The sequence below is a fragment of the Stegostoma tigrinum genome, chromosome 13, assembly GCF_030684315.1.
Source record: "Stegostoma tigrinum isolate sSteTig4 chromosome 13, sSteTig4.hap1, whole genome shotgun sequence".
Classification (NCBI taxonomy): Eukaryota; Metazoa; Chordata; class Chondrichthyes; order Orectolobiformes; family Stegostomatidae; genus Stegostoma; species Stegostoma tigrinum.
The window spans coordinates 49111279-49136408 of NC_081366.1; the positions used below are offsets into that span (position 1 = coordinate 49111279).

Here is a 25130-nt window from a genome sequence, read left to right on the forward strand (position 1 = left end):
ACCACATTTTCAAAGTTAAGTGTTATTACTGATGCTTTAAATTCAGAAATCTAATGCTACTTCTAAATTTGTCAACATTGCATGAATAATATTTACGACTGGCAACAGATTGCAAACTCCTTTAATCACATAGAGTTGCTATTACACTTGACCACATAGCAACATGTACACAAATAAATCACATTTCCTAACCTAAATGGGTGATATATTAGTTTACATCTATGCTGGCCAAGGGTCCTGAGACTGAAACAGGGTGAGACTCAATCTTGCCATTTACTATAAGAGACACTGACTGACGCGCATGTAAATTTCTGAAGAAGGTCACTGGACCTGAAACATGGACTCTGCTTTCTCTCCACAGATGCTGCCAAACCTGCAGAGTTTCTCCCGCAATTTCTGCTCTTGTTTCAGATTTCCAGCACCCGCAGCTTTTTGTGTTCATGTAAATGTCATGTTGGGCGTCCAGTATGTACTGGAATATATCATGAAGGGGAATCTCACTTAGTAAAAGATCGATAATCAGTGGTCGGGAGCTGCAAAAAAGCTGACGTGAGCACACTGACACAGCAAGGAATCTGACACACTGCAATCCAAAAAGTAGGCGGAGCTCTAACTCATCCTGGGCAGTCCTCACACAGGTCCGTCAGAGGCAGCACATGATCAGAGCACTGACCATTCAGAGTCGTGGGTGGGCGTAGCTATGAAAAACCCGCCCACCCAGTGACGTTTCCCGGCGTGTTGCGGGGGGTGGCCAGACGTGGCCAATAACTCCGACGGTAACCGTCTCCGGCAAGAAATATTGCTCCCGTTTTGTTTTGTTACTTCACTTGCTACATTGTAATCATTGCTGAACAGGAGCCTGATAGCAGGTAATTGAGTGCATTTTATTTGTCATTGTGCAGCGAGGCAGGGCAATTCCGTGTGCTGGTTTCATTGAAATTGAGCAGCACGGGATCGCGCCTCCTGTTTCCATGTTGTTAATTACCCAACAGTGTAATAGATTCCTTAGTTAACGTGATCTAAACCAGTTCTGCGCCTTACAAAACAAATCTGCCAATAATTTCTACTGGATTTCAGATGCTGTCCTTTCGAAAGCTAAAGATAACTTCATAATACGCCCCTATAATCAAAGCACTCCCTGATTGTGTGACAGTAGATTCTTTTGTGATGTGGCTGGTACCTGTCAAACAGGAAAAGTTTATTATATTAATGCATGCTGCCCGAAGTTGACCTCTGATATGCATCTTATTTTGTCTTAAAGCGAAAGTGGATTGGACATTCATAGTTAATTTTGTCCGAGTTTGTGTGAAATTGAAACTATGAAATTGGAGCCTAAAATTAAGATCGAAAAATGCTGTAAACATTTAGCAGGCCTGGCAACATCTATGGGGAGAGGAATGGTTAAATTTTAGGGGTCGATGACCTTTCATCAGAGCTGGTTTTTCGGGTCGATCTATTGGCATTTTCTTTAAGTTCGTCGAAACCAGGTTTCACGTTCTGACCTTTCCCTGTCGGAAATTTTAGTAACGGATGAAGCAGAATGAAGTTCTGCATATGCTGTGCAAAACTGAAAAGAGTGATGCAAACTTTCAACAAGTTAAATGCTGAAATTAATGCAGTGATGCTGTTGCATGGCCTTTGATGCAGAAATGTCTGCGGCCCATAAGGGATACACTGCAATCTTCCCTAGGATGGTGATACACTTTTGAATGTATTAAGTATGATCTGTATTTCAGGAAGAGTGTGGATTCAGTTGAATTCTTATTGGACGTGCCAGATAATGCCCAACAATTTGAATTATATTTTACAAGTATTGTTAATAACATTAGCCTTTATTTACTGGGGGGGAGGGTGATGCTGTTCAAAGAATGGTCTAACTTTCTGCACTAGTTAGCAACTGCTCATGCTCAGACCAATAAACAAAAGAAAAAGACCTGTTTTTATCTGGTGCTTTTTATGACCAAGCATGTGCCAATGAAGTACTTTTGAAGTGTGTTAATTCTTGGACTGTAGGAAGCATACCAGTTAACGTGTGCACAGCAAATTCCCACAATCTGATAATGAGCAGATAATCTGTTTTGTGTTGTTGATTGAGGGATAAATGTTGGCCAGGGGATACATTATGCCCATCCAAGGAGGCTAATGGGGAGATAATAAAATGTGAGGCTGGATGAACACAGCAGGCCAAGCAGCATCTCAGGAGCACAAAAGCTGACGTTTCGGGCCTAGACCCTTCATCAGAGAGGGGGATGGGGAGAGGGAACTGGAATAAATAGGGAGAGAGGGGGAGGCGGACCGAAGATGGAGAGTAAAGAAGATAGGTGGAGAGAGTGTAGGTGGGGAGGTAGGGAGGGGATAGGTCGGTCCAGGGAAGACGGACAGGTCAAGGAGGTGGGATGAGGTTAGTAGGTAGATGGGGGTGCGGCTTGGGGTGGGAGGAAGGGATGGGTGAGAGGAAGAACCGGTTAGGGAGGCAGAGACAGGTTGGACTGGTTTTGGGATGCAGTGGGTGGAGGGGGGTGGGGGGGGAGAAGAGCTGGGCTGGTTGTGTGGTGCAGTGGGGGGAGGAGACGAACTGGGCTGGTTTAGGGATGCAGTTGGGGAAGGGGAGATTTTGAAACTGGTGAAGTCCACATTGATACCATTAGGCTGCAGGGTTCCCAGGCGGAATATGAGTTGCTGTTCCTGCAACCTTCGGGTGGCATCATTGTGGCACTGCAGGCTAATGGGGCCTTGGTTTAATGTCTTATCCAAATTATGGCATCTCCAACAGTGCAGCACCTCAATACAGCACAAGATGTTAGCCTTGATTTTTCTGCCCATGCCCGTATTTGAAGTTGTACACAGACTCTTGTAACTCAGTGAAAATGTCATCAGCTTAGCTATAGTTACTTCAATGAGTTGTGTTGATTCACTGTTATGTTTCATGGAAATGTTTTGCTGCTAAATGTTTTTAGTATTGTCATGGCAGACATGCTCACCAATGTCATTGCTAGTCACTCTCTATTTTTATTATTTGTTACTATCCCATTTCATTTCAATGTATATGGAAACTAGAATATAATAAACTTGTTATGGGGAGGCAATGGCCTAGTGGTATTGATTTGAGTATTTATCCTGAAGCTCAGCTAATGATCTGGGGACCTGGGTTCAAATCCTGCCACGACAGATGATGGAATTTGAATGCAATAAAAAAATCTGTAATTAAGAGTCTAATACCAACCTTGAAACCATTGCCGATTGTCAGGAAAATCTATCTGGTTCATTAATGCTCTTTAGGGAAGGAAGTGTGTCATCCTTACCTGGTCTTGCACGCATGTGATTCCAGAACCACAGCAATTAGGAATGGGAAATAACTGCTGCAGTAGTGAGTGATGCTATGATATTCCATGAATGAAGTTAAAAATAAAATTCTTTAAAAAACTATCTGATCAGGGCTTCATAAAATATTTTGGAGGGCCTTTTCAAGATCACTGTTGGATTATTAAATAAAAAATCTTACAAACATTTGAAACTTGTTTATCATGGTAAATTTATAAGGAAATAAGCAGTCTTCAACTTTCTTCAAGATAAGATGGAGACATTTGAGTTCTTGTTCCCAAGTAGTTCTTTGGCAATTAGTTGTCAAATATTGAGACTGTGCTGTGATTTTTTTTTCGGTGGGTAGGATGTCACGGCTGGATTTGGTTCAAACTCTGTGCCGTTGTCTTTAACGTAATTCACATATAGTTATCACGTCAATAAACTAACAACGCTACCCCGCCCAACCCCAATCATAGGACATAATCTCATATGTATTATTGTGGTACTTGTTTACTGTAAATATGTCCTGTGATGGAAATAATCTGTAGTGTAGAAGAGAAGGATCGATAGCACTCTGAACAGAAGGTCTAGATTTTGCTACTTAAAGTTCACTAATATGATTAGAGAGTTACTTTATGATTATAAAGTTAAAATACTGTTATAATCTTTATCTGAATCAATTTGTTGGAATAGAGATAATATTCTCTCTATAACTAATTACAGTTCCAACAGCGTGTTGTTACCTTGTGATGATTACAGCTGACTTGTGTGTGTGTGTGTGTGTGTGTGTGTGTGGATTTTGACCATGACCATAAACCATGTTAGTACATCAAAATTAGCTACCTTGCTGTGTCCAGTAAGCGTACGTAAACTTCAGTGAAACATCTCTTCCTGTAACTAGGTGTTAAAGATGACTGGCGGCTTGATTCAGCTGGTATAATCCTGGGTGCCGAACTCAGAAAATTGTGATTTCCAGTCTCCTATCGCGACTTAATACAGAATCTAACATTTATGAGGAACTTTTTCTTTGTCAGATGAGCCATTCAGCCTTGAGGAAAGACCCCAGATTGCCCTTTCTTTTCCTTTGCTTATGCATTTAAGGTGGGAACACATATCTAGTCCACCTTCTGACCTTGACTAATAACACCATATAAAGAATGAGCTAATCAGAGTATTGTATTTTGGATCTTTTTGTGTGAACAATTGCTGCCGTATTCACCTATATAACAATGGTGACTGCTTGTAAATTGATTTTGTGTGATCGTGAAGCCTTGACTTTTCCAAGATTATCTAGAAAGTAACGTAAACTCAGGTTCTTTCCTAACTGTTTAATGTCATCTTAATATCTGTTGCCTGTTCCAGTAATAAATGAAGATCTTCAGAAGCCTCTGTCACTAAGATCAAATTTCTCACCTATGCCTTTGTCAGTATAATTGAGTTTTTGTGTAACCAATACCATAAGTTAAGTAGCTTATTGGAAAAAAGTTGTTCTTCCTGTATTTCCTTTTACATTTTTTAGTGTCCGAAGAGGTTAATTAGCATCTGGATGGTTTACAATGCAAAATGACGCTAACAGCATCAGTTCAACCAGCTGAGATTACCTTGAAGCAGTGTTCTTCACAACATCCTCTCCTTGCCTGAAGGATGGTGTCCATCAGGTTAAACCACCACCGGGTGTGTCTGTTTTGTGAGAGAGCGTCCCTATAGTCATATAAGACCAAGGTGACTTTACCTTTACCTCTCTCGGCATGGATTTGTCAATCACAAAGGAATAGCACCCACTGCCATTCTAAAAAGTGACTCCGTAAGATTTAGCCACCATAGATCATGAAATTCCTCTCTTTCTTTTTTTGTGAGTATAAATTTAGCGCCAACTCTGGCATCCTCCAACAAAGATCAGTCAATTAAGTTGCAGATTTCTCAGACTGCAAAGTAGGGATTTTTTTTTCTCTTTCATGGAATGTGGATATCATTCCTAATTATCCAAGGGGCAAGTAAGAGGCAACATTGTTGTGAGTCAGGAATCACATACGCTAGACCAGGTAGGGACAAAAGTTTCCTTCCCTAAGGAGCATTAGTGAATGAGATGGGCCTTTCCAACAAGCTACGATTGTTTAATCTAGCAATAATACCATTAGGGCATCACTTCACCCTTAGTATTCACAGTATAATTACTATCAAGAAACAAAAGCAAATCCATTAACTTATAAATTAGTTTCTCAACTGAAAAATCATAATTTTCAAAATCATAATCATAAATTTAAAATACTTGAAAACATGCAATTTTCACCTTAACCTCCAGAGGAACAAAACACCGTGATTGCAAAATAAGTTTCGTGGGAGAAGAAAGGTTGCTTTAAGAGTTATGAATTACTATGCTGTTTAAAAGCTCAATTGCATTTGTAAAACGTTTCTCTTCATTTTTCACTTTTAAAAAAAAAAGCAAATTTGAACTTAACACAGAACCAGTGAATTGGTTGCATCTGTGAAGACTGCAATAGATTAAAGGTGAGGAAGCAGGGTATTTCTAATAGCGAATTCCGGCTTCCTATGTTTAAGCACATGAAAGCATGCTAGAAATTGTTATTGATTAAACATGATGGTGGTGAATGCTGACAGTTTTGACATTTCACAAATGCAAATGCCAGACCCCTCCCTATCTTTGTCACCCTCTCCTGCCCCACACCCCCTCCCTATCTCTGTCACACCCTCCAGCCCCTGCACGCCCTCCCTATCTCTCTCTTCGCTACTTATCAAAAATAGTGGCTCAGAAACTGTTGGGAGGATTCGCAACTAGATATATTCTAATCTTGTTTGCTATAATCAGGAAGAAATGCACATTGTCATATTACCACTCATTGTAAAAGATAAAAAGATAAAATTCGTAAATTCGTATTAGCTTTTTCACATGGAAACAAATTTTTTTAAAAACTGACAGTATTTTTTCCGAGCTATTATTAATGTTCACTTGCTGAATTAATGTTTCTTACTACATTGATAATGTCGGGGTTGAACTTGTTTCATGGTCAACAGTCCATTGCTATCTTTGTGTCACCAATAATTCTCAAAACATTTTACTAATTGTAGAAAGTTGGTATTTCCTCAAAAATGTCAAGATTAAGCAGGCCAGGCGTACTACAAGAAACTGCTATTGGTGCTCCTAAACAAAAGATTAACTTCTCAAAGAATGACTTTGAATTTGGCACCCAAATTATTATTAGGTCTGTATGAAAGGGAAAAAAATGTGGGAACCTCTGCAAAATGCACTATCAGATTATAGATATCAGTGTCGTAACAATGTAAAATATTAACTTGTGCTGAGTCATATTCAAAATTCAGTCAGCATTACTGAATGTTGGCTGGAGGATTTTGATGGGAAGATGTAACTGATTGATTGATTGATTGTAAAACAGTAAGGCAGTGTTAGTTTTCTATCGCCAGCCAGGAACATGTTGTGATGTGGACATTTGCCAGATTTGTTGAGTAAACATTTTGAACTATTACAGCTCTTTTTTAGCACTTTATGCATTGAGACTGAAACAGTGATTTTTTTTCAGGAGAAATGTTAGGTAGAACCTTGGCATGCTGCTTGCTGTTAGTTGTGCCAGGTGATCTTTACCGTCCATCTAAACTGTTTGAATGGGCCTTTTTTTTTGAGTCTGACATTTTCCAGCTATGCAACATTCTTAGTATTGAACTAGTGTGGGGCTTGTTGAGGTTGTTGGCTTGCTCGCCAAGCTGGCCGGTTATTGTACAGATGTTTTGTCACCATGCTAGGTAACATCATCAGTGCGGCCTCCGATGAAGCGATGTTGTTCTATTCCACTTGGAATTTATATGACCTAGTCTGTTAAGTTGGGTTGTGTAATTTCTGGTTCTGTCCTGGATGGGTTTGTATAGGGGGTCCAATTCCATGTGTTTGCTGATTGCACTTTGGGTTGAGAATCAGGCCTCTAGGAATTCCTGTGCGTATCTGTGGTTGTCTTGAGCTAAGATGGTCGCTTTGTCCCAGTTAAATTGAGGCCTCCATTGTCCAAGTGCACTGAGATAAGGGAAAGGTCATTGTGTCGTTTTGCCACTAGCTGGTGTTTGTGTATCCTGAGGGCCAGATTCCTTGCGGTCAGGCCAAAGTAATGTTTCTTTTAGTCATTGCAGGATATTTTGTAAACTACATTGGTCCTGCATGTCATGGCTATGGGATCTTTGGTCCTTGGAAGTGTTTGTCATGGTGTGGCTGTGGGTTTGTGTGTGACCCTGATTCCTAGTGGTCATAGGAGTGTCATCAGTTTTGGTATGTTCTTGATATAGGGAGTGTGGTCAGTGTATTGGAGTGTACTATGTCCTCTTGGCATTGTCTGTCTAGTAGGCACCTATGGATGAAGTTGTTGGGATATCCGTTGCTAGCAAAGACCTTGTATATGTGCTCTTCCTCCTTCTGGTGTAGTTCTGACTATGCTGCAGTGAGTTGTGGCCTGTTTGAATAGTGTCCTAACACAACTTTGTGGATGTTCGGGTGATTGCTGTGGAAATTTGATGATTTGGTCATTGTGGGTTTGAAATTTCCTGTCTCTTATTTATTCTACCCTGACGTCAAGACATGGAAGTTGATTGTTGTCTTCCTCTTCTCTCATAAATTTGATCCCAATGAAAATGTTGTTGATGAGAAGATGTGCCTCTTCTTACTTGGTGCATTTAATGATGACAAATGTGTTCTCCACGTATCAGATCCACGAAATGTCAGCTTTCCTGTTCCTCTGTTGCCTGGCCTGCTGTGTTTCTCCACCTCCACACTTTGTTACCACCCTAAGAACTGCATCTTACAGTGCCCATGCATACATCACACAAAAAACAAATTATATAATTTGAGACTCCCTTTGTCTGCTGTAAATTTGAGAAAATTTCTGGATCGGCTACTACTGCTCAGCCTGTAGATGTCTCAATAGACAACAACTCTGTCTGCCTGTTTATGTCCCTGTCTCATGGTTAAATTTAATTCATATGGAAGATGTTTAAGATATGCGTGGACAGGATTTGTTCAAAAAAAACAAGTTTAGGAAAAGTTTGTTCTTTCATGACCAAGTACAAGTAGCAACTAAACCTAGGACTTCAGTTACATTTTTTAAAAACTTGAAACTAACAGACTACTTGGTTGAGGTTGAAGTTTTTAAAAATGTTCTTGGTAAAATGCTTGAAATTGAAATTGAATTTGGCTTTTTTCCAGAAAAGGGTACATCACAAGCAAGATTATTCAGATATTGTTATGCTTGCTAAAACATGTTGCACTTTAAACTTTGTCAAATAAGGATTCAGACAATAAAAGATATTAGGTTTATCATAGCTGTGTTAATTTATGCAAAGAAATCTCAATATTCACCAACTTGTGAGTCAGAGGATATCTTATTTCCTGGTCTTATCAGGAAAATCTGATGGAGAAATATTTGGGCAAGTACAGTCTTTTATGTAATGCAAGTTCGTTCTGACTGTCTAACATCTGAAGTTAACATTAACATAATACATGAAATTGTAGGTATTGATCATGTTTGGCATATCAAGACCTTGGTTGTGATTTGCATTTGTTTTTCCAAATAGAACGCGTTGCAACAGAGGCAGCAATGGAATGCTGCAATGCTTAAATAGCTCTTAACTCGTGAGTACTGGGAAATTGGAACTGTATCCTTATTGTGAAATTGTGCTTGTTTAAGTAGACAGTTCCCACTGGGTTCTGCACAACAATCACATGTTCCAGACTATTGGCTGTCTGTCGTGTTGTGAGGCAATTGAATAACTTCAAATCAAAGCAGGCAGAGTAAGCTGTAAATAATTTATTGTTTAATATTCCCCATTGATAATTTCACTGACTTTTTATAATTGTTTGTTAATGACTTGTAAGATTTGTTTATCCTTTGAAATTTTATTAAGTTATCTTTAGAAACTTGAGAGGCAATGGTAAAGAAAAGTCTAAGTTGAGATCATAATCTGTGACATGGTAATAACCCACCAATTGCTGTAACTTCTAGCTTTAAAGTCATATACTTTGTAACATAAGTATTTATCTTTTTTAAAAAAAGTTAGATACACATTATCCTTGAATGCTCGTGTACTCATTTTCTGTAAAAATAGAACAGTAACTGACGTTTTTTGGTTTGTGAAGGGATTAGCGTGTTGTGTTCTATCTGGTTGCCCTATGGTTTATATTTATATAACTTGTCTATGCGCTGAAAGCCATAAGCTACTTTGGAATTAAAATTTATTGGATTTATTTGTATACAATGCATAATAAAAAATTTACCGCATGAATTTACAGTCTTGTCTTGTTTTGAGTCAGAGTCACACAGCACGGAAACAGACCCTTTGGTTCAAATTGTCTATGTCGACTATGTCCTGAAACTAAACTAGTCCCTTTTGCCTGCATTTGGTCCATATCCCTCTCAATCTTTACTATTTCTGTATCTATCCAGATGCCTTTTAAATGTTGTAATAGTACCATCCTCCACCACTTCCTCTGGTACCTCATTCCGTACACACACCACCCTCTGAATGACAGCATTGCCCCTTAGGCCCCTTTTTTAAATCTTTCCCCTCTAACCTTAAACCAATAGCCTCTAGTTTTGGACTCCCCCACCTCTGGGAAGAAACCTTATCTATTTACCCTATCCATGACCTTCATGATTTAAAAAAAAAATCACTATGTGGTCAGCGCTCAGCTTCCAACATTCCAAGGAAAATAGCCCTAGTCTATTCAGCCTCTCCCTCCAGATCAAACTGTCTAGTTTAACAATATCCATGTGACAGCATGGCAACTAGAATTGTATTCCAAAAATGGCTTCACCAATGTATTGTACAGTCACAATATGATGTCCCAACTCCTATACTCAATGCTCTGACCAATGAAGGCAAGCATGCCTTACACTGCCTTTATCGCCCTTACAAGATGCCATGCTGCTTTCAAGGAACTATGATCCTGCACACCTAGGTGCTTCTGTTTGACAATACTCCCCAGGGCCCTATCATAAACAAGGGCAGGAATTACATAATTAATCTAAACTAAATTGCATCTGCCACTTTTTGGCCCAGTGGCCTAATCTGATCTGATCAAGATCTCTTTGTACTCTTGGATGAGGCTGATTACTGATTCTCATGAGACATGTTAAAGTATTTTTTTAGAAAGAAAAGGTAATGCTGTGCACATTATTTGTACACTTAAATTATCCACAAAAATATTAAAAAGTGTATAAATCATGTTATTTTATCTTAAACTTTTGAAGGGTGTATTCAAAATCAGTGAGTGTTCTTTCCGAATAATGGACATTTGTTCTGTATCACTTTTTTAATATCCTTTGTCTGCAACCAAGGAAGAAGGAATAGTCTGCTTAGTTGAGATAAGTTAAGTTTTTCTGGCTTCATGATGTATAGTTCATAACTGTCATACTAGTCAATATATTGCTTCTACTATTTTGATCAAACTTGATAAAGTAATCTCTTGCAATACGTGTGCTGAGATTTGTTGCTGCATTGAACATAAGCAAGACTGACTAATTTGTTCTATTTGTTTTGACAAATTGCAGAATGACTTCTATGGAAGCTAATAATGCTGACAGCATGTTGGCTCTCGGTAGTCTATCCTCTCTTGATGCAAAAAACAGGAAATATTCCCCCATTATACTGGAAGAGGCAGAAAGGAACACTTTAAATGTGAAGAAAATTGCAGTGAAAAAGCTGAAGAAGTGCTGTTCATGCACCCCAACAAAGGCGAAAGACTTTTTTGTTGATCTCTTTCCTGTTATACGATGGTTTCCAAAGTACAAATGGAAAGAATGGATTTTGGGTGATATTATGTCTGGACTGATTGTGGGCGTCCTACTTGTCCCTCAGTCAATAGCCTATTCGTTACTTGCAGCGCAGGAACCAATATACGGGCTTTACACCTCATTCTTTGCTTGCATCATTTACTTCCTGATGGGAACGTCAAAGCATATTTCAGTTGGTATCTTTGGTGTGCTTTGCTTAATGATTGGTCAGGTTGTTGATCGAGAAGTTCAATATTTTGGTTATGATGTTAATAAAACTGCCCAATCAGAAATGTTCAACCAGTCCACAGATTTTTGCGATAGAAGTTGTTTCGCCATTCGTGTTGGTTCAACTTTGACATTTATGGCTGGAGTCTATCAGGTGAGTTGGACGCTTACTTAAACCTAAATTTATGTCTGTTGTATGGACAACATAATGATTACATGATGGATCTGAAACGTGTTCAATGAAAATGGCACAGAGAGCTGCACAGTGGCTCAGCGGTTAGCACTGCAGCCTCACAGCACCAAGTACCCGGGTTCGATTCCAGCCTCAGGTAACTGTCTGTGTGGAGTTTGCACATTCTCCCCGTGTCTGCGTGGGTTTCCTCCCACAGCCCAAAGATGTGCTGACTAGGTGGATTGGCCATGCTGAATTGCCCATAGTGTTCAGGGGTGTGTGTGGGTTATAGGGGGATGGCTCTGGGTGGGATGCTGCAAGGGGCAGTGTGGACTTGTTGAGCCAAAGAGCCTGTTTCCACACTGTAGGGAATCTAATCTAATACACCAATTCTGCTGATTGTCTTACACTTAAATTTCCTGCAAATCTCATTAGAATAGAAAAAAATATCAGAAACGAGAAGACGTGGAATTCAGAATGAAAACTTAAATTTTCAACTCATTTGATTTTCATTTGAGAACATCAGGCACAGCGTGCTTGACAGTCTTTGATTGAGTCAGCAGTTCCATTTTTAAGATGACAAGTACTGCTGTGATAAAATGCATTAATGTAAACAAAAATTATGCTGCCAGTCTGAGGTTAAGAGAAACTAAGTGCTCAGCAAAATTTAACAAAACACCAAAAATATTTTAAAGATGTGACAGGAAATCTGGTCATTTTAAGTCAACCCTTGAGCAAGTGCAATTGCAGGAACTAATATGGGGCTCCGTGAGGCTTGAATGTACACAAGGTTGTATAATTTAGAGATGGATCTGTTTTAGCAGCACAAAGAGATGAGCTCAGGCAGAATTTGTTTGGATAACCGTAAAAGGTCAACCACTATTTTGGTGTGCAATTATACCTGCCTGCATGACCTGCACTGAAAATATTGTTATCTTTAAGCCACATGATTAATTGTGCTCAGGCTGGTTGTAACCCTGAATGCAATAATGGTGAAAATGTAAGACTGTTAGATCAGTACAGTTATTAAACTCAAAGCACTGTAGGAATGCTTCCTGTCAATCATCTTGTTGGCAGTGGTCCACAAAAGAATTTGAGTTTTAGATCACTAACATGCTTAAATCCACCTTCATTAACCATTGCCATTATCTTCTACGTAACTGTAGAATAGGGCATGAAGCATTCAGTGTCAGCAACTATTCAAATTAAGGAGTCTTCATTGAGACATGCAAAGTCTAAGCAAAGAAGTATAAAGCAGAGATTAGGATTTAATTCATGTGCTGAAAGCAACATTAGGATTGGGAAAGAAGATTGAGAATGATAAAAGAAACAAAGTTTTGGGGGAAAAATAGGCTCAACAGAGCAAATGCAACAAAAACAGAAATTGCTGGAAAAGCTCAGCAGGTCTGGCAGCATCCTGAGGAAGGGTTACCGGACCAAAACATTAACTCTGATTTTTCTTCACGATTGCAGAATGAGATCTAGTCCTGTAAATTACATTTTTGTGGTCAGAGACATTACTTATTGAAGGATCTTTCATCATTACCATCTAAAAATGTACTTATTTCTAAATGCCCCAGCCATCTTTTATGAGGAAATATTCTAATTTTCATGAGTTTACATTATGTCAATTTGGCAGTGAAATAATTCTGTGAGGATTGTTGCCCCTCGCCCTGTACAGCAGTGTGGCATCCCTGAAAGCAGTTTCCAGATTTCCAATCTTGACAGCACTTGTGTAGACACTGCAAGTTGCTGGCAGGTTTGTGTTATAATAATGGTGAGGCCTGTTCACCTCCCCTTTATCATCTTCAAAATCCAGGTCATTATAACTTCACTTACCTTTCTCACCCATTCCAATGTAAACAAGTAGTCAAATCAGATCTTAAGCTAAACTTTTATACATTTTAGATTGCTTCTCTAGTTTTTAAAAGAATAAATCAAACTACATGATCAGGTAGTACTTATGTTAACCAGTACATAAATCATTCCCAAGATGATCCTGGCTGAGAGCTGAATATTCAAGGATAACAGACAGGTAGAAAAGGAGATCATTTATCTCTGTCAATAAATGACAGTATAGTAGTGAGACATGATCTTAACTCAGATCAAGGTTTAGAATTGGATTAGGTGGGGATAAGAAATAAACAATAAATTATTAGTTGGAATAGTGTATAGCCTCCATAAGTGATACTGTAGGATTGAACATAAATCAAGAAATAGTGTGATCTTCCAAGATTAAGCACATCAATAATCATGCAAACTTTAATCTTCACATGACTGGACAAATCAAATTAGCAAAGATAGCTTTCAGGATGAGTTTATAAATTGCATTCAGACGGTTTTAGCATTTTGTGGAACCAACTGTTGAACATGCTATTTTAGACTTGGAAATGTGTAATTAGACAGGATTAATCAATAGTCTTAAACAAAAATGGAATCTCAAGTGTAGTCAATGTTGTAATGTAGGAAACACGGCAACAATTATGTGCAAAGCAAACTGCCACCTACAACAATGTGATGATCAGGTAATCTTTTTTTTTTATTTTAATGGAGGGATAGTTAACACTGGGAGTAACTTCCTTGCTCAAAATAGTGAAATGGGTGTTTTACATCCACTTGTGCACTTGACGGGCCTCAATATCCAAACCAATAAAAAGAAATTTCTGATAGTTAGCACTCTCTTAGGAATGATCAGGATTATCACTCTTGATTTTTGTGCAGTTAGTGGTATGTGTCTTGAACTCGGTTCTTTGTGACTTCAAAAGCAGAATGTTATCACCTGAGCTGTGGCTGATGGATCTCCATTTTGTAGTTTTGCTGGCTGCTGACTGTAAATTTAAGAAATCTAATTGTGAAGGCTCGTCCATTTGAATGTTGGATCACTTCTTAGTAGTGAAGCAACCATTATTGGCATGGGAGTGGTGTGTCATGTATAGGCACCAAAAAGAAGGACAGCAGACTTTGTTAAAAGACATTGAGGAGAATCAATAAATAATTGTCTATAATTCTACTTGACTATTTTTTTTCCTGAATCTACCCCATAGTACGAAAAAAAGTGCTCCCGGAATATTGTTATTTTATATGATTTAAAACTCAGTTAAAAGGTAAATGGAGCACATCAACTAATGCCTTAGTACAGGCCATAATTCTCATTGTACTGTTCTTGTGCTGGACAAAAGTATTACTGTTTGTGGTAGACAAAAGTCCAATGCAATCAATTAAAAGACTTTCCACTTAAACTTATTAATAACCACAATTTGAATGATTCAATGATATTTTAACGTATTATTGCCTCAAAAAGATCAAAATTTCATCCCTTATCTGTGGAAAACCTAATGTATTTAAATATTTAATGTATATAATTTATATTTGTATATAAAATTTATAAAAGGTGCATAACTGAGCCAATTATTTTTATAGGTATTAATTAACCCATAAGCACTTACAATATTTGATTTTTTTTCATTTCCAGTATGAATGTTTTTCCTCACTTGTACGTTTTAAATAATGAGGTTTTAACAAAATGTAACTCTTGATTTATTTAATTCCATAATGTAAAGACTCTTGGAAATGAAGGACATGCAAAATACAGTACACTAACCATGATGCAAATGTAGGAATTCTCTATTATTTCCAGATCTCTAAACTATATCATTTGTAATTGTTTTCTTTTATTTTGCTTCCAGATTGCCATGGGAATCTTCCAAGTGGGCTTTATATCAGTGTACTTGTCTGATTCCTTACTTAGCGGATTTGCCACTGGAGCATCACTCACTATTCTTACGTCACAAGTTAAATACCTTCTTGGGATCAGCATTCCACGTGCCCATGGTCCTGGTTCACTTGTGCAAACCTGGGTGTACATCTTTAAAAATATCCAGAAAACTAATGTCTGTGATGTCATAACCAGTGCATTGTGCCTTCTTGTTCTAGTGCCTTTAAAAGAAATAAATGAGTGCTATAAATCCAAGTTAAAAGCACCAATTCCAGGTGAGCTTCTGGTTGTAGTTGTTGCTACTCTAGTCTCTCATTATGGGCATTTGAATGAGAAGTTTAGTTCATCTATTGCTGGAAATATTCCCACTGGATTCATGGCTCCCACCCCTCCAGACTGGACCTTGATACCTCGAATAGCTGCAGATGCCCTTCCAATTGCTATCATTGGTTTTGCGATTACTGTTTCTCTTTCAGAAATGTTTGCCAAGAAGCATGGGTATACAGTTAGAGCCAATCAAGAAATGTTTGCGATTGGTGCCTGTAACATTATTCCAGCATTTTTTCATTCCTTCACAACCAGTGCTGCCCTTGCAAAAACTCTTGTGAAAGAATCTACAGGCTGCAAAACACAGTTATCAAGTATAGTGACCGCATTAGTGCTTCTCCTTGTGCTACTTGTGATTGCACCTCTTTTCTACTCACTTCAAAAATGTGTGTTGGGTGTCGTCACTATTGTAAATCTGCGGGGGGCTTTAAGAAAATTCATTGACTTACCCAGAATGTGGAAGGTGAACAAGGTGGACACTGTCATATGGTTTGTCACAATGATATCATCAGCCTTAATCAGCACAGAATTAGGGCTATTGATTGGGGTTAGCTTTTCTGTGATCTGTGTCATTGTGCGAACACAGGTACCAAGAGCCACTACGCTTGGCCACCTTGAAGGGACAGAAATTTATGAAGACTCAGGACGATATAAAAATCTTCAAAATTTGACTGGTATCAAAATATTTAGATTTGAGGCTCCGTTGTACTATGCAAACAAAGAATTCTTCAAGACGTCCCTGTACAAACACACTGTTGACCCCACTCTAATAATTATAGCAAAGAAAAAAGCAGAAAAGCAAATAAGTCAGGAAATGGAACACAAAGTGACTGGAAATTCTGGTAATTCTAACAAGTCCGATGTCACAGTACAGCTCTCTAAGCAAGAGTTTGAATTCCATACAATTATCGTTGATTGCTCAGTTATACAATTCTTGGATACTGCAGGTGTAGCTACGGTAAAGGAAGTCTTTAAAGATTATAAACAGATTGGAATCCCAGTTCTTCTGTCAAACTGTAATGCCTCTGTTATTGACAGCCTTCGCAAAGGAGGCTATTTCGAAAATTGCAACATCCACAGATTGGTATTTTACAGTGTTCATGATGCTGTGATGTTTGCTTCAAATGTACACCAAAAGAATGGTGACTAGGAAGCAAACACCTTCTGTTAATGTTTAACTGTGACCAAATACAAGAGAACTGCTCTAATTTGTTAGCGTGAGAAACTTGAACATGTTTAAAAGCACACTGAAATAATTTCTTCATTTTAACTTGACTAAATTTCAGATGAAATTAAGTATAATTGTTTTATTCTGAAACATGTTTGTGTATGTCTAATCATGTTGCTTATTATGAGATGGGATTAGGATCTTTAAAGTTTTTAAGTAATGATAGTTGACAGATGTTTAAAATTAACTAATTTGGGTTTTTATTTTAAAATGAGAGAGAGCCTCCTGCTTCTTAAATGTGTAATGCTGAGGAGGTTAATTTTTCAACGGGCTGTTATATATTTGAAAATAAATTTGGAGGCTGAGTTTTGAAATTAATAATATTGCAAAGAAAGCATCAAGATAATTCTTCTTGCAGTAATTAATAGATCTACCTTTTTTAGCTGGTTAAACGGTAGAATACTGATTGAAAATGTATTTTTGCTTTATAACACAATGTGCTTTTGCTTTCATCATACCTGAAGTGTTTTACTCTAAAATGCCAGATTTATCTGGTTTCAGTTTTACATTGTTTATGGGGGTAAATCAATTTTATTTTTCTAAAATAAAGGAGGCTTGTGCAGTAACAGATGTAATATCACTACCTACCATGCATTAACCTAGGAAATAGGGTCAAGCACCCTAAGACAAAAAAAATGTTTCTGTGCTGGCATAGATCAAAAACAGCAGTTATTCTGAAGATGAATAACTTTTTTTTTGAAAGTATGTTAACTTATAAATAATCACAAGCTTTTCCTCCATGTTTCTTCCTATCTGTTCTCTTCACTTTCCTACCACCTAAATAGAGAGATGTTGAGTATTGATGAAATATATTTATGTTACCCTCACAGACAGTTTTCTTTTGATATTAACTATGGAATTGAGCATAACTGAGCTTAATCATGCCCCAGTTATTGGTTGCACAGACATTCGGCCATAAAAGAGTTACGTGTCGGAAGCCTCAACTGATTTTGATGTTAGTTATTTTCCCTCCCTACCCAGGAATAATAAGACCAAATGATTTGTATTAATAGAGATCCCATACCTTAGCACAACTGACCAGAAATCAAATGCTACACTTTGTACTGAATGGTGCTTTAGCAACTTAAAGTCATCTTTCGTGATTTCATCAATGGAATGACTGCAACACTCATGTATTCTGTGTTATAGAAATAGAATAATCAAGAAGAACATGCATTGTTTAGCTTTGGAAACCCATTGGTGAGCTTTGTTTAAAGTAAAGTTCACATTTTCATGTTAAGAACAGAAGCAAATTTATTCCATCGAGACCAAAGCACTACCAGAATACCTATGGTAAGTTTAATGCCTTTACATCCTCATCTAGCTCTCTGGGTTAACAAAGGGGTAGTTTTTCAATAACATCAGGAGCAATGCTTTATTATGTGCACACATGCATTTTGCTTCTCCTTATATCATTTTAATTGTTTCTGTCATTAATTTTGCGTCTTGAATTAAAACTCCACTTAATTTTTGTACTTTTCAAATAATGTGTACATATCTACTAACAATAGGAAATTATAGCGTGATTTACAACTGTAGTCATCCTTTTGCAATTTGCCTTGAACAGTAATATTGCACCAATGGGTAGGCTTTAGGAAGGGATATTGATCTACTCACTAAGTCCATAAATCTTTATTTTTTATTGAAAATATAGTGCCAGGAAATCAAGTTGGTCAAACAGCACAAAAATGTATCCAACATACAATAATAGAGTCTAAGCTGGGGAGAAGCATTAAAATCCATTGAAAGAAGTTGATCCAAATATCTGAAATATTGACATTCACCAAGAATACAAAATCTTAATGGTGTTGCAGTCATGACTATTAGAAGCTATAACTTTTTTTTTGTTGGAAACTAGGAGTTCACTTGAAGTAATCAATTATATCGTTAACTCAAGGCAACAGGAAATGTTGATACTGTCTACAAGATCAAGACAGTTACTTTGACTGTATAAAAAAGAAATCAAACTTGTATTTCATTTGAATCGTGTATTGTTCAACAAAACATGTCTTTCTTCAAAATCCTAGATGAGTCAATGTTTGGATTTTAAAGTAATTAAGAAATATTATTCCTGTATGTCAAAGTAAATCATTGACAAAATGAGGGTATTTACCGCTTCATTACAGTCTATGCATTCTGACTGTTAAAAACTACTTCACCATTTTTCATAACTTTATCATTTAACTGGAGAGCAGAAAAGATTTTTTTCCCTTGATTTGCAGTGTAATTTCCATTTTCTCTTCTCTATTGTGCTTCTTATACAGAAGTGATGACAATGAACTTTTAATTATGTGGCATGATCGATTTAAAGCATGAGAATTTTCTCCTATGATTAGTCTCTATACATTTCCCACCTAAAGTAATCACGAACAATTTAATCACGATTAGTTTTCATTCTTGGTGAACAAATTTTTCTTGCAAGCTGTTCATTTCCAAGTGTGATAGCCTGTGTGTAAACTTCTGCTCTCAAACAATTTTCCTCATCTCCACCTGGCTTGATATTGTTATTTTTAAGAGAGACTTGAGAGAATCAGGTTTTTTGATATCTTTACAGATGATCAAATGTGGCCATTTCATGGCAGAATAGATTTCTCAGTTGATTCACTCCTTTTTTTGGATTTTTCTGTCATTACATGACATTTTTCACCATCCTAGTATATTCTCACTATACTAAGTCAAGGCCTCCATTTTTACTGTGAAAGCAGCTCATCTTTGCTCCTATGAAGCGATTATGTAGCAATCGGATTTTTAAGACCCAAGTAGGCCCATCACAAAAGTATGATTGTGGAGTAAGCAGCAAAATGAAACACTTGAATACTATATTGCCAAATGTGCTATGCTTTAATTAAATGACATCAGACCATGGGTAGTACTCTCTCACCTGGGACCTGAAGATCCATAGTACAAGTTCCAAAGAGAGAGTGCTTGCTGCATTGGCACCATATGTGGCCAATAGGAGCCAGGAAGGGCTGATTAGGTGCTCAGCAGTTTAGTGCAATAGATCCAGATAACACTCGGTAAGCATCTAGGACAAGATAAATACTGTGCAAGCAAGACAGAAGATGGGAAAGAACCTAGAGGAAGACATGATGCTGCCTTCTGAACCAAAGAAATGTCACTCTAGACTGTGGAAACACATGGTGGAAAACACTATATCAATTACTCCGGAGCATCATAACTGATTCACTTGAGCACATATGTAAAATGCAGCAAAGTAATTAAGTCATGTGATCCTTTCCTTCATTTACATTTCCGTCTTCAACCAATTTTTACTGAATTAAAAGTTGGTGACTGATGATGTAGTGGCTACTTTAGTCCCTTGAATGGAGGAAAATGTCCCAGAGTGCTTCACAGGCAGACAAACAAACAAAATAAAAGCCAAAAGGAGAGGTTAGAATGGTGAAAGCTTATTCCTTAAAACCTAATTATTTGAGCAAGAGGAGGAGAAGGGTTTGGAGGTGTTTAGGGAGGGAAATGCAATGGTAATGACCTAGACAGCTGAAAACAGCCTATAATTTTTTTGGAAAAGGAAGTTTTACAATGCAGTAAACACTGGAATTGAGTGCAGTGGCCTTGGAAAATGGTAAAGTATGGTCTGTCCGTTTTAATTTGAATCTGTAGAACATTTGGTAGACAGTAATATTCCAATATTGCAATATTTTCATATTTCTGATGCCTCGTAGCAAATGTTTTATTTACTTTTTACCTCTAATGAAGAAAATAATGTCAAATTATATTACTGGGCTTCTGGTATTGTAATTTACCATTAAGTTCAACATTTACAATTCTCCTTCCATGTCGCCATGGATAAAAGTTACAATTTTCTGTGCAGCACGAAAGTGTTAATATTATAATGCACTCTATTGCAGTGAAAACTATTTAAGACTACACTTGATTTTACGCTATTTATCTTTTCACCAACTTTTAAGCATAAATTCAAAATTGCTTCTCCAAATTTTCTAAGGATTACATAATTGAAATGTTTGAAAGGAACACCTCATTTTTCTTAATGCCATAATGCATACCAAAATTAGCCACAACTATATTCTATAATTATAGAATGTAGTTTGTGGCTAATTTTGATAATTAATGGAATATATTTCCTGAATGGATTAATGAACAATTAAAATCTGAACATTTTGGTCCATTGTTTTAAGTGTTTAAGTTTATAAATTCAGTCTTTGCAACAACTGATAGTAAAATACAGATCTGCATTAAACAAAAAATTCCTTGTGTTATTATGTTAATTCATCTTATCCATTTGAATGCCTGTTTTAGTCTTTACTCTAACAAGTTGTATTTAGCATTAATCGTCTTGGTTTTGCTTTTAGTACGCCCGTGATTTTGCCTTTTGGGTAGTTCACCTTGATAACTCATGGTATGGCAGAAGTTATTGTTTACTTTTGGTTATATTACTCACTGCCATTTCTCTCCCATTGTCAGCTCCAAAGTAGTACTCATAACACTACTTGCATTGCATTGTCAGTTGCTTTTCTTTTGTAACGCTGACCTGCTGTAAAATAATCTGTGGATTAAAAGTTTTGGATATTGTTTTTTTAAGAAGTATTGAATTTAAGATGTCCTTGTGGAAAGTGGAACACTGGTGCAGTCTCAAGTTCTGACTCCTGTTTTTATGTCAAATTATAACACTGTATATAGAACAGACCCTGAATTATTATGGTTTCGATAAAAACTGAATATATTTGCTTGGAAACACATTTTAGCTTTTTTAATACATTAAGTACACAGGAAATGAAACCTTATGGCTTATTTGGAACACAGCACTACATCAGTGTGTATGTTTAAAAGAAACAAATATTCAGTTAAAACGTAAACATTTTCTTTGTACTTTTATAAGCACCAGGCTGTGCCTTTTTTTTGCAAACCATGGTTTGTCCAAGTACAAAGTTCTAGTTGCCTCATATCCTGTCTAAAAATCCTGAAAATGTTCTGTCCGATAATATATTGAACTTTAGCATTAAGCACAATATAAGTTAAATGTTTACAATTTGGTTTTAAATCTGCCAATAAATTTCTACTGGCATTGTTCAAAGGCACAGAGAAAATGACTGGGTACTCTCTTATTGTCTATTTATTGTTTTGTATTACAAATTGAATTAGTGCTAACATTATGACTGTTCACAAGGGGTGTGACTCCCTCCACCCATCATTTCCAGTAGTAGGTTTGCAGGCATTATCACCTCGGAGTGATCTTGTCACAAGGCAGGCCATGACAAGCAATGGCTATGAACCCAGCAGAGGTAGGTAGCCAGTTTGAACTTTAAACTTCACATATGTGAGTTGATTGAGGTTGTCAGCAGGAACTTCTACAGGCAACTTGCAGCTGGCCTGATTGTCCCGTAAAACCTCCTGTTGTGACTTCTATCCCACCGCTCCTGGCACAGGATCTGAAGTTATTACCTGGCCATAATTGCAGCCATATATGGGAGAGTTTCCTCTCCAAAAAGGGGAGTCATGCAGCTCTCTGTTTAGTTCATTCAATTGAATACCTCTTCCAAAAGTGAAGGGCTCTCCCAAACCCATTATACAGTGTCTACCTCTGACCATGACTGCTTTTCATCCTCCCAAAGCTGTTGGTCCTCTGATTGGGCAACTAGGAATTGGGAATCTTGTCCATCATCCTAAACTTGACCCAAACACCACCAATTGACCTAGATATGGCTCATTAATCTCCTGGCAGTCAAGGGTTGAAATGTTACCAACCTTGATTCTTGTACAGGGCACAAGATTTGTCCAAAGTTGGAATCATCTAGTCTGAAGGAAAAGGAACTTTGCATTGCATTGTCAGTCAGAATACTTTGCAAATACCTTGGTAAGACAAATTTTGACAACACACTTACACTGTTGTGTAAAGAATATCTGAAAGCATTGTTCATTATTTGTAAGTGGATCTGTTTTATTGCTACATTGATTATTATTCCATTCCATATAGTTGACCTGAATTAAATTTTTACCAAGTTTATTGCTGATTTGTTTGTTCCTTTTTTATCATTGATAGTTGTTTAACTATTATAGTATGAGATCCATGGGCCAGTTTAAGAAAGAACCTCCCTTCTACACCAATGTGAATGTTTCCATTTCCCACGTCAAGCACCTTTCAGGTTATCAGAGAGCCATTAAAGGGTAGATTAAGGCTAGTTTTGTGCAGTACAATCATGTTTCAAGGAAATAGATTGATACCACTAAGAGCCAAGCAGTTACGCTGCAGCTGAACAAAACTCTGGTGCAGCCGCACTTGGAGTATTGCATACAGTTCTGGTCACCGCATTATAAGAAGGATGTGGAAGCTTTGGAAAGGGTGCAGAGGAGATTTACTAGGATGTCGCCTGGTATGGAGGGAAGGTCTTATGAGGAAAGGCTGAGGGACTTGAGGCTGTTTTCATTAGAGAGAAGAAGGTTGAGAGGTGACTTAATTGAAACATATAAAATAATCAGAGGGTTAGATAGGGTGGATAGGGAGAGCCTTTTTCCTAGGATGGTGATGGCGAGCACGAGGGGGCATAGCTTTAAATTGAGGGGTGAAAGATATAGGACAGATGTCGGAGGTAGTTTCTTTACTCAGAGAGTAGTAAGGGAATGGAACGCTTTGTCTGCAACGGTTGTAGATTTGCCAACTTTAGGTACATTTAAGTCGTCATTGGATGAGCATATGGACGTACATGGAATAGTGTAGGTTAGATGGGCTTGGGATCGGTATGACAGGTCGGCACAACATCAAGGGCCGAAGGGCCTGTACAGTGCTGTAATGTTCTATGTTCTAAACTCCATTGCACAAAGGAACTTTACAACCAATGTGCAGCAGACTTTAAGCTATCAAAGTAATCTCTAACTTATTTGACTCCAGGAGGAGGAGGAGAAATGTCAGCAGAGCAGACAGTGACCATATCAGGCTTCAGAAATGATGATCTTGAGTTTTGAGAATTTCCCTTTGGAGAGACTTTTGGTTCGATTTATTGTTAATTCCTCTGTAATAGATGACACTTCTTAATTATTGGACATTACAAGGAGCATTGTCCTGTGTGGAGGTGCCAGTGTTGGACTGGGGTGGACAAGGTGAGAAGTCATACGACATCAGGTTGTAGTCCAAGTTTATCTGAAATCATGAGCTCTCAAAGCACTGCCCTTTGTCAGAAGTCAACTTAACTTTGCAGGAGTCCTCGTGGGTTACTTAACGAGGGCCAGAAAGGACTCAATCCTTAGTGGAGAGATTTGAAAAGTTAAGGAGAAAATTTTGGGAAATAGGTATTCCAGGGTACACAGCATTACTAAAAAAGAAAGGCAGAATTGTTACCACCCACTCGGGAAGAGTGTGCTGATTCTTCAGCATGGTGGCTCAATGCTTAGCACTGCTGCCTGTCAGTGCCAGGGACCGGAGTTCAATTCCACCTTCGGGTGACTGTCTGTGTCTGTGTGGAGTTTGCAAATTCGCCCCATGTCTGCGTGGGTTCCCTCCTGGTGCTCCGGTTTCCTCCTACAGTCCAAAGATGTGCAGGCTAGGTGGATTGACCATGCTAAATTGCCCATACTGTTCAGGTATTTGTAGATTAGATGGATTATTGGGGGATAGGTCTGGGTGGGATGCTCTGAGGGTCGGTGAGGACTTGTGGGGCCAAAGGACCTGTTTCCACACTGTAGGGATTCTAATTTAATTAATAAAAGGCCAGACAATAGTACAGGGTAACAATACGAGTCATGGTAACCAGTGTGTGGCAGGAGGGATCAGCATACGGACAAAACGGTACACCAGCAAGTATGATCAAAGTAAAGAGAATGGGTTTGCACTAACAAATAGTATTGGGGAGAGTGCAATAGTTCAATGAAGGGAGATTTAGAAATTCAAACAATAGAGTTGAGGTAATAGAAAAGTAGATTGACGTGGATAAAGAAAGCCCAGGAATGTTTATTTCTGTCAAGAGCTCAGGATGAATAGGTCATCTGTGATTAAAGTGCATGAGGAAATAGAAATTAAATAAAAATCAAAGTTATTTTTATCTGAGTATGCTGTGCATCCAGAATAAAATGGATGGATTAACAGCACAAACACGGATAAATGTTTCAATGTATATGTCAGTGAACAGATATGGTTCTGAGCTGACCAAGTTTGGGAAATAGAAATTCCAGGGTATACAGCATTACAAAAAGAGAAAGGCAGAATTGTTACCACTCACCTGGGAGAGTGTGCTAATTCCCAAACCCTACCATGGCTGTTCTCAAGGTTAAGGATTTAATAAAAGCACACAGTCCTAATTGACATGTCTGTTGGAATGGAGTTAGCAGAAAACACTGACCTGTTTCCTGTGCTTAATAGGAGCTTCCAATACCAAACAGCTATGAACTACCAACATATGG

The 25130-nt window shown here is 37.9% G+C and overlaps 1 protein-coding gene across 5 annotated transcripts; it reads left to right on the top strand.

Annotated features, from left to right (window-relative positions):
- Positions 1 to 742: 742 nt before the first annotated feature.
- Positions 743 to 22743, top strand: slc26a2 (solute carrier family 26 member 2). 5 transcript variants are annotated; one of them, XM_059650738.1, is made up of 5 exons: positions 743 to 869; positions 5747 to 5811; positions 8893 to 8950; positions 10869 to 11472; positions 15177 to 22743. In XM_059650738.1, exons 4-5 carry the CDS (start codon positions 10870 to 10872, stop codon positions 16680 to 16682), a joined length of 2109 nt encoding a protein of 702 aa, XP_059506721.1. In that variant the 5' UTR covers positions 743 to 869; positions 5747 to 5811; positions 8893 to 8950; position 10869; the 3' UTR covers positions 16683 to 22743. The 5 variants fall into 5 exon arrangements, with proteins under 5 accessions (XP_059506721.1, XP_059506720.1, XP_059506722.1 ...); XM_059650737.1 differs by lacking the exon at positions 5747 to 5811; XM_059650739.1 differs by lacking the exons at positions 5747 to 5811; positions 8893 to 8950 and having other exon boundaries at positions 15177 to 15480; positions 17910 to 22743.
- Positions 22744 to 25130: the final 2387 nt, after the last annotated feature.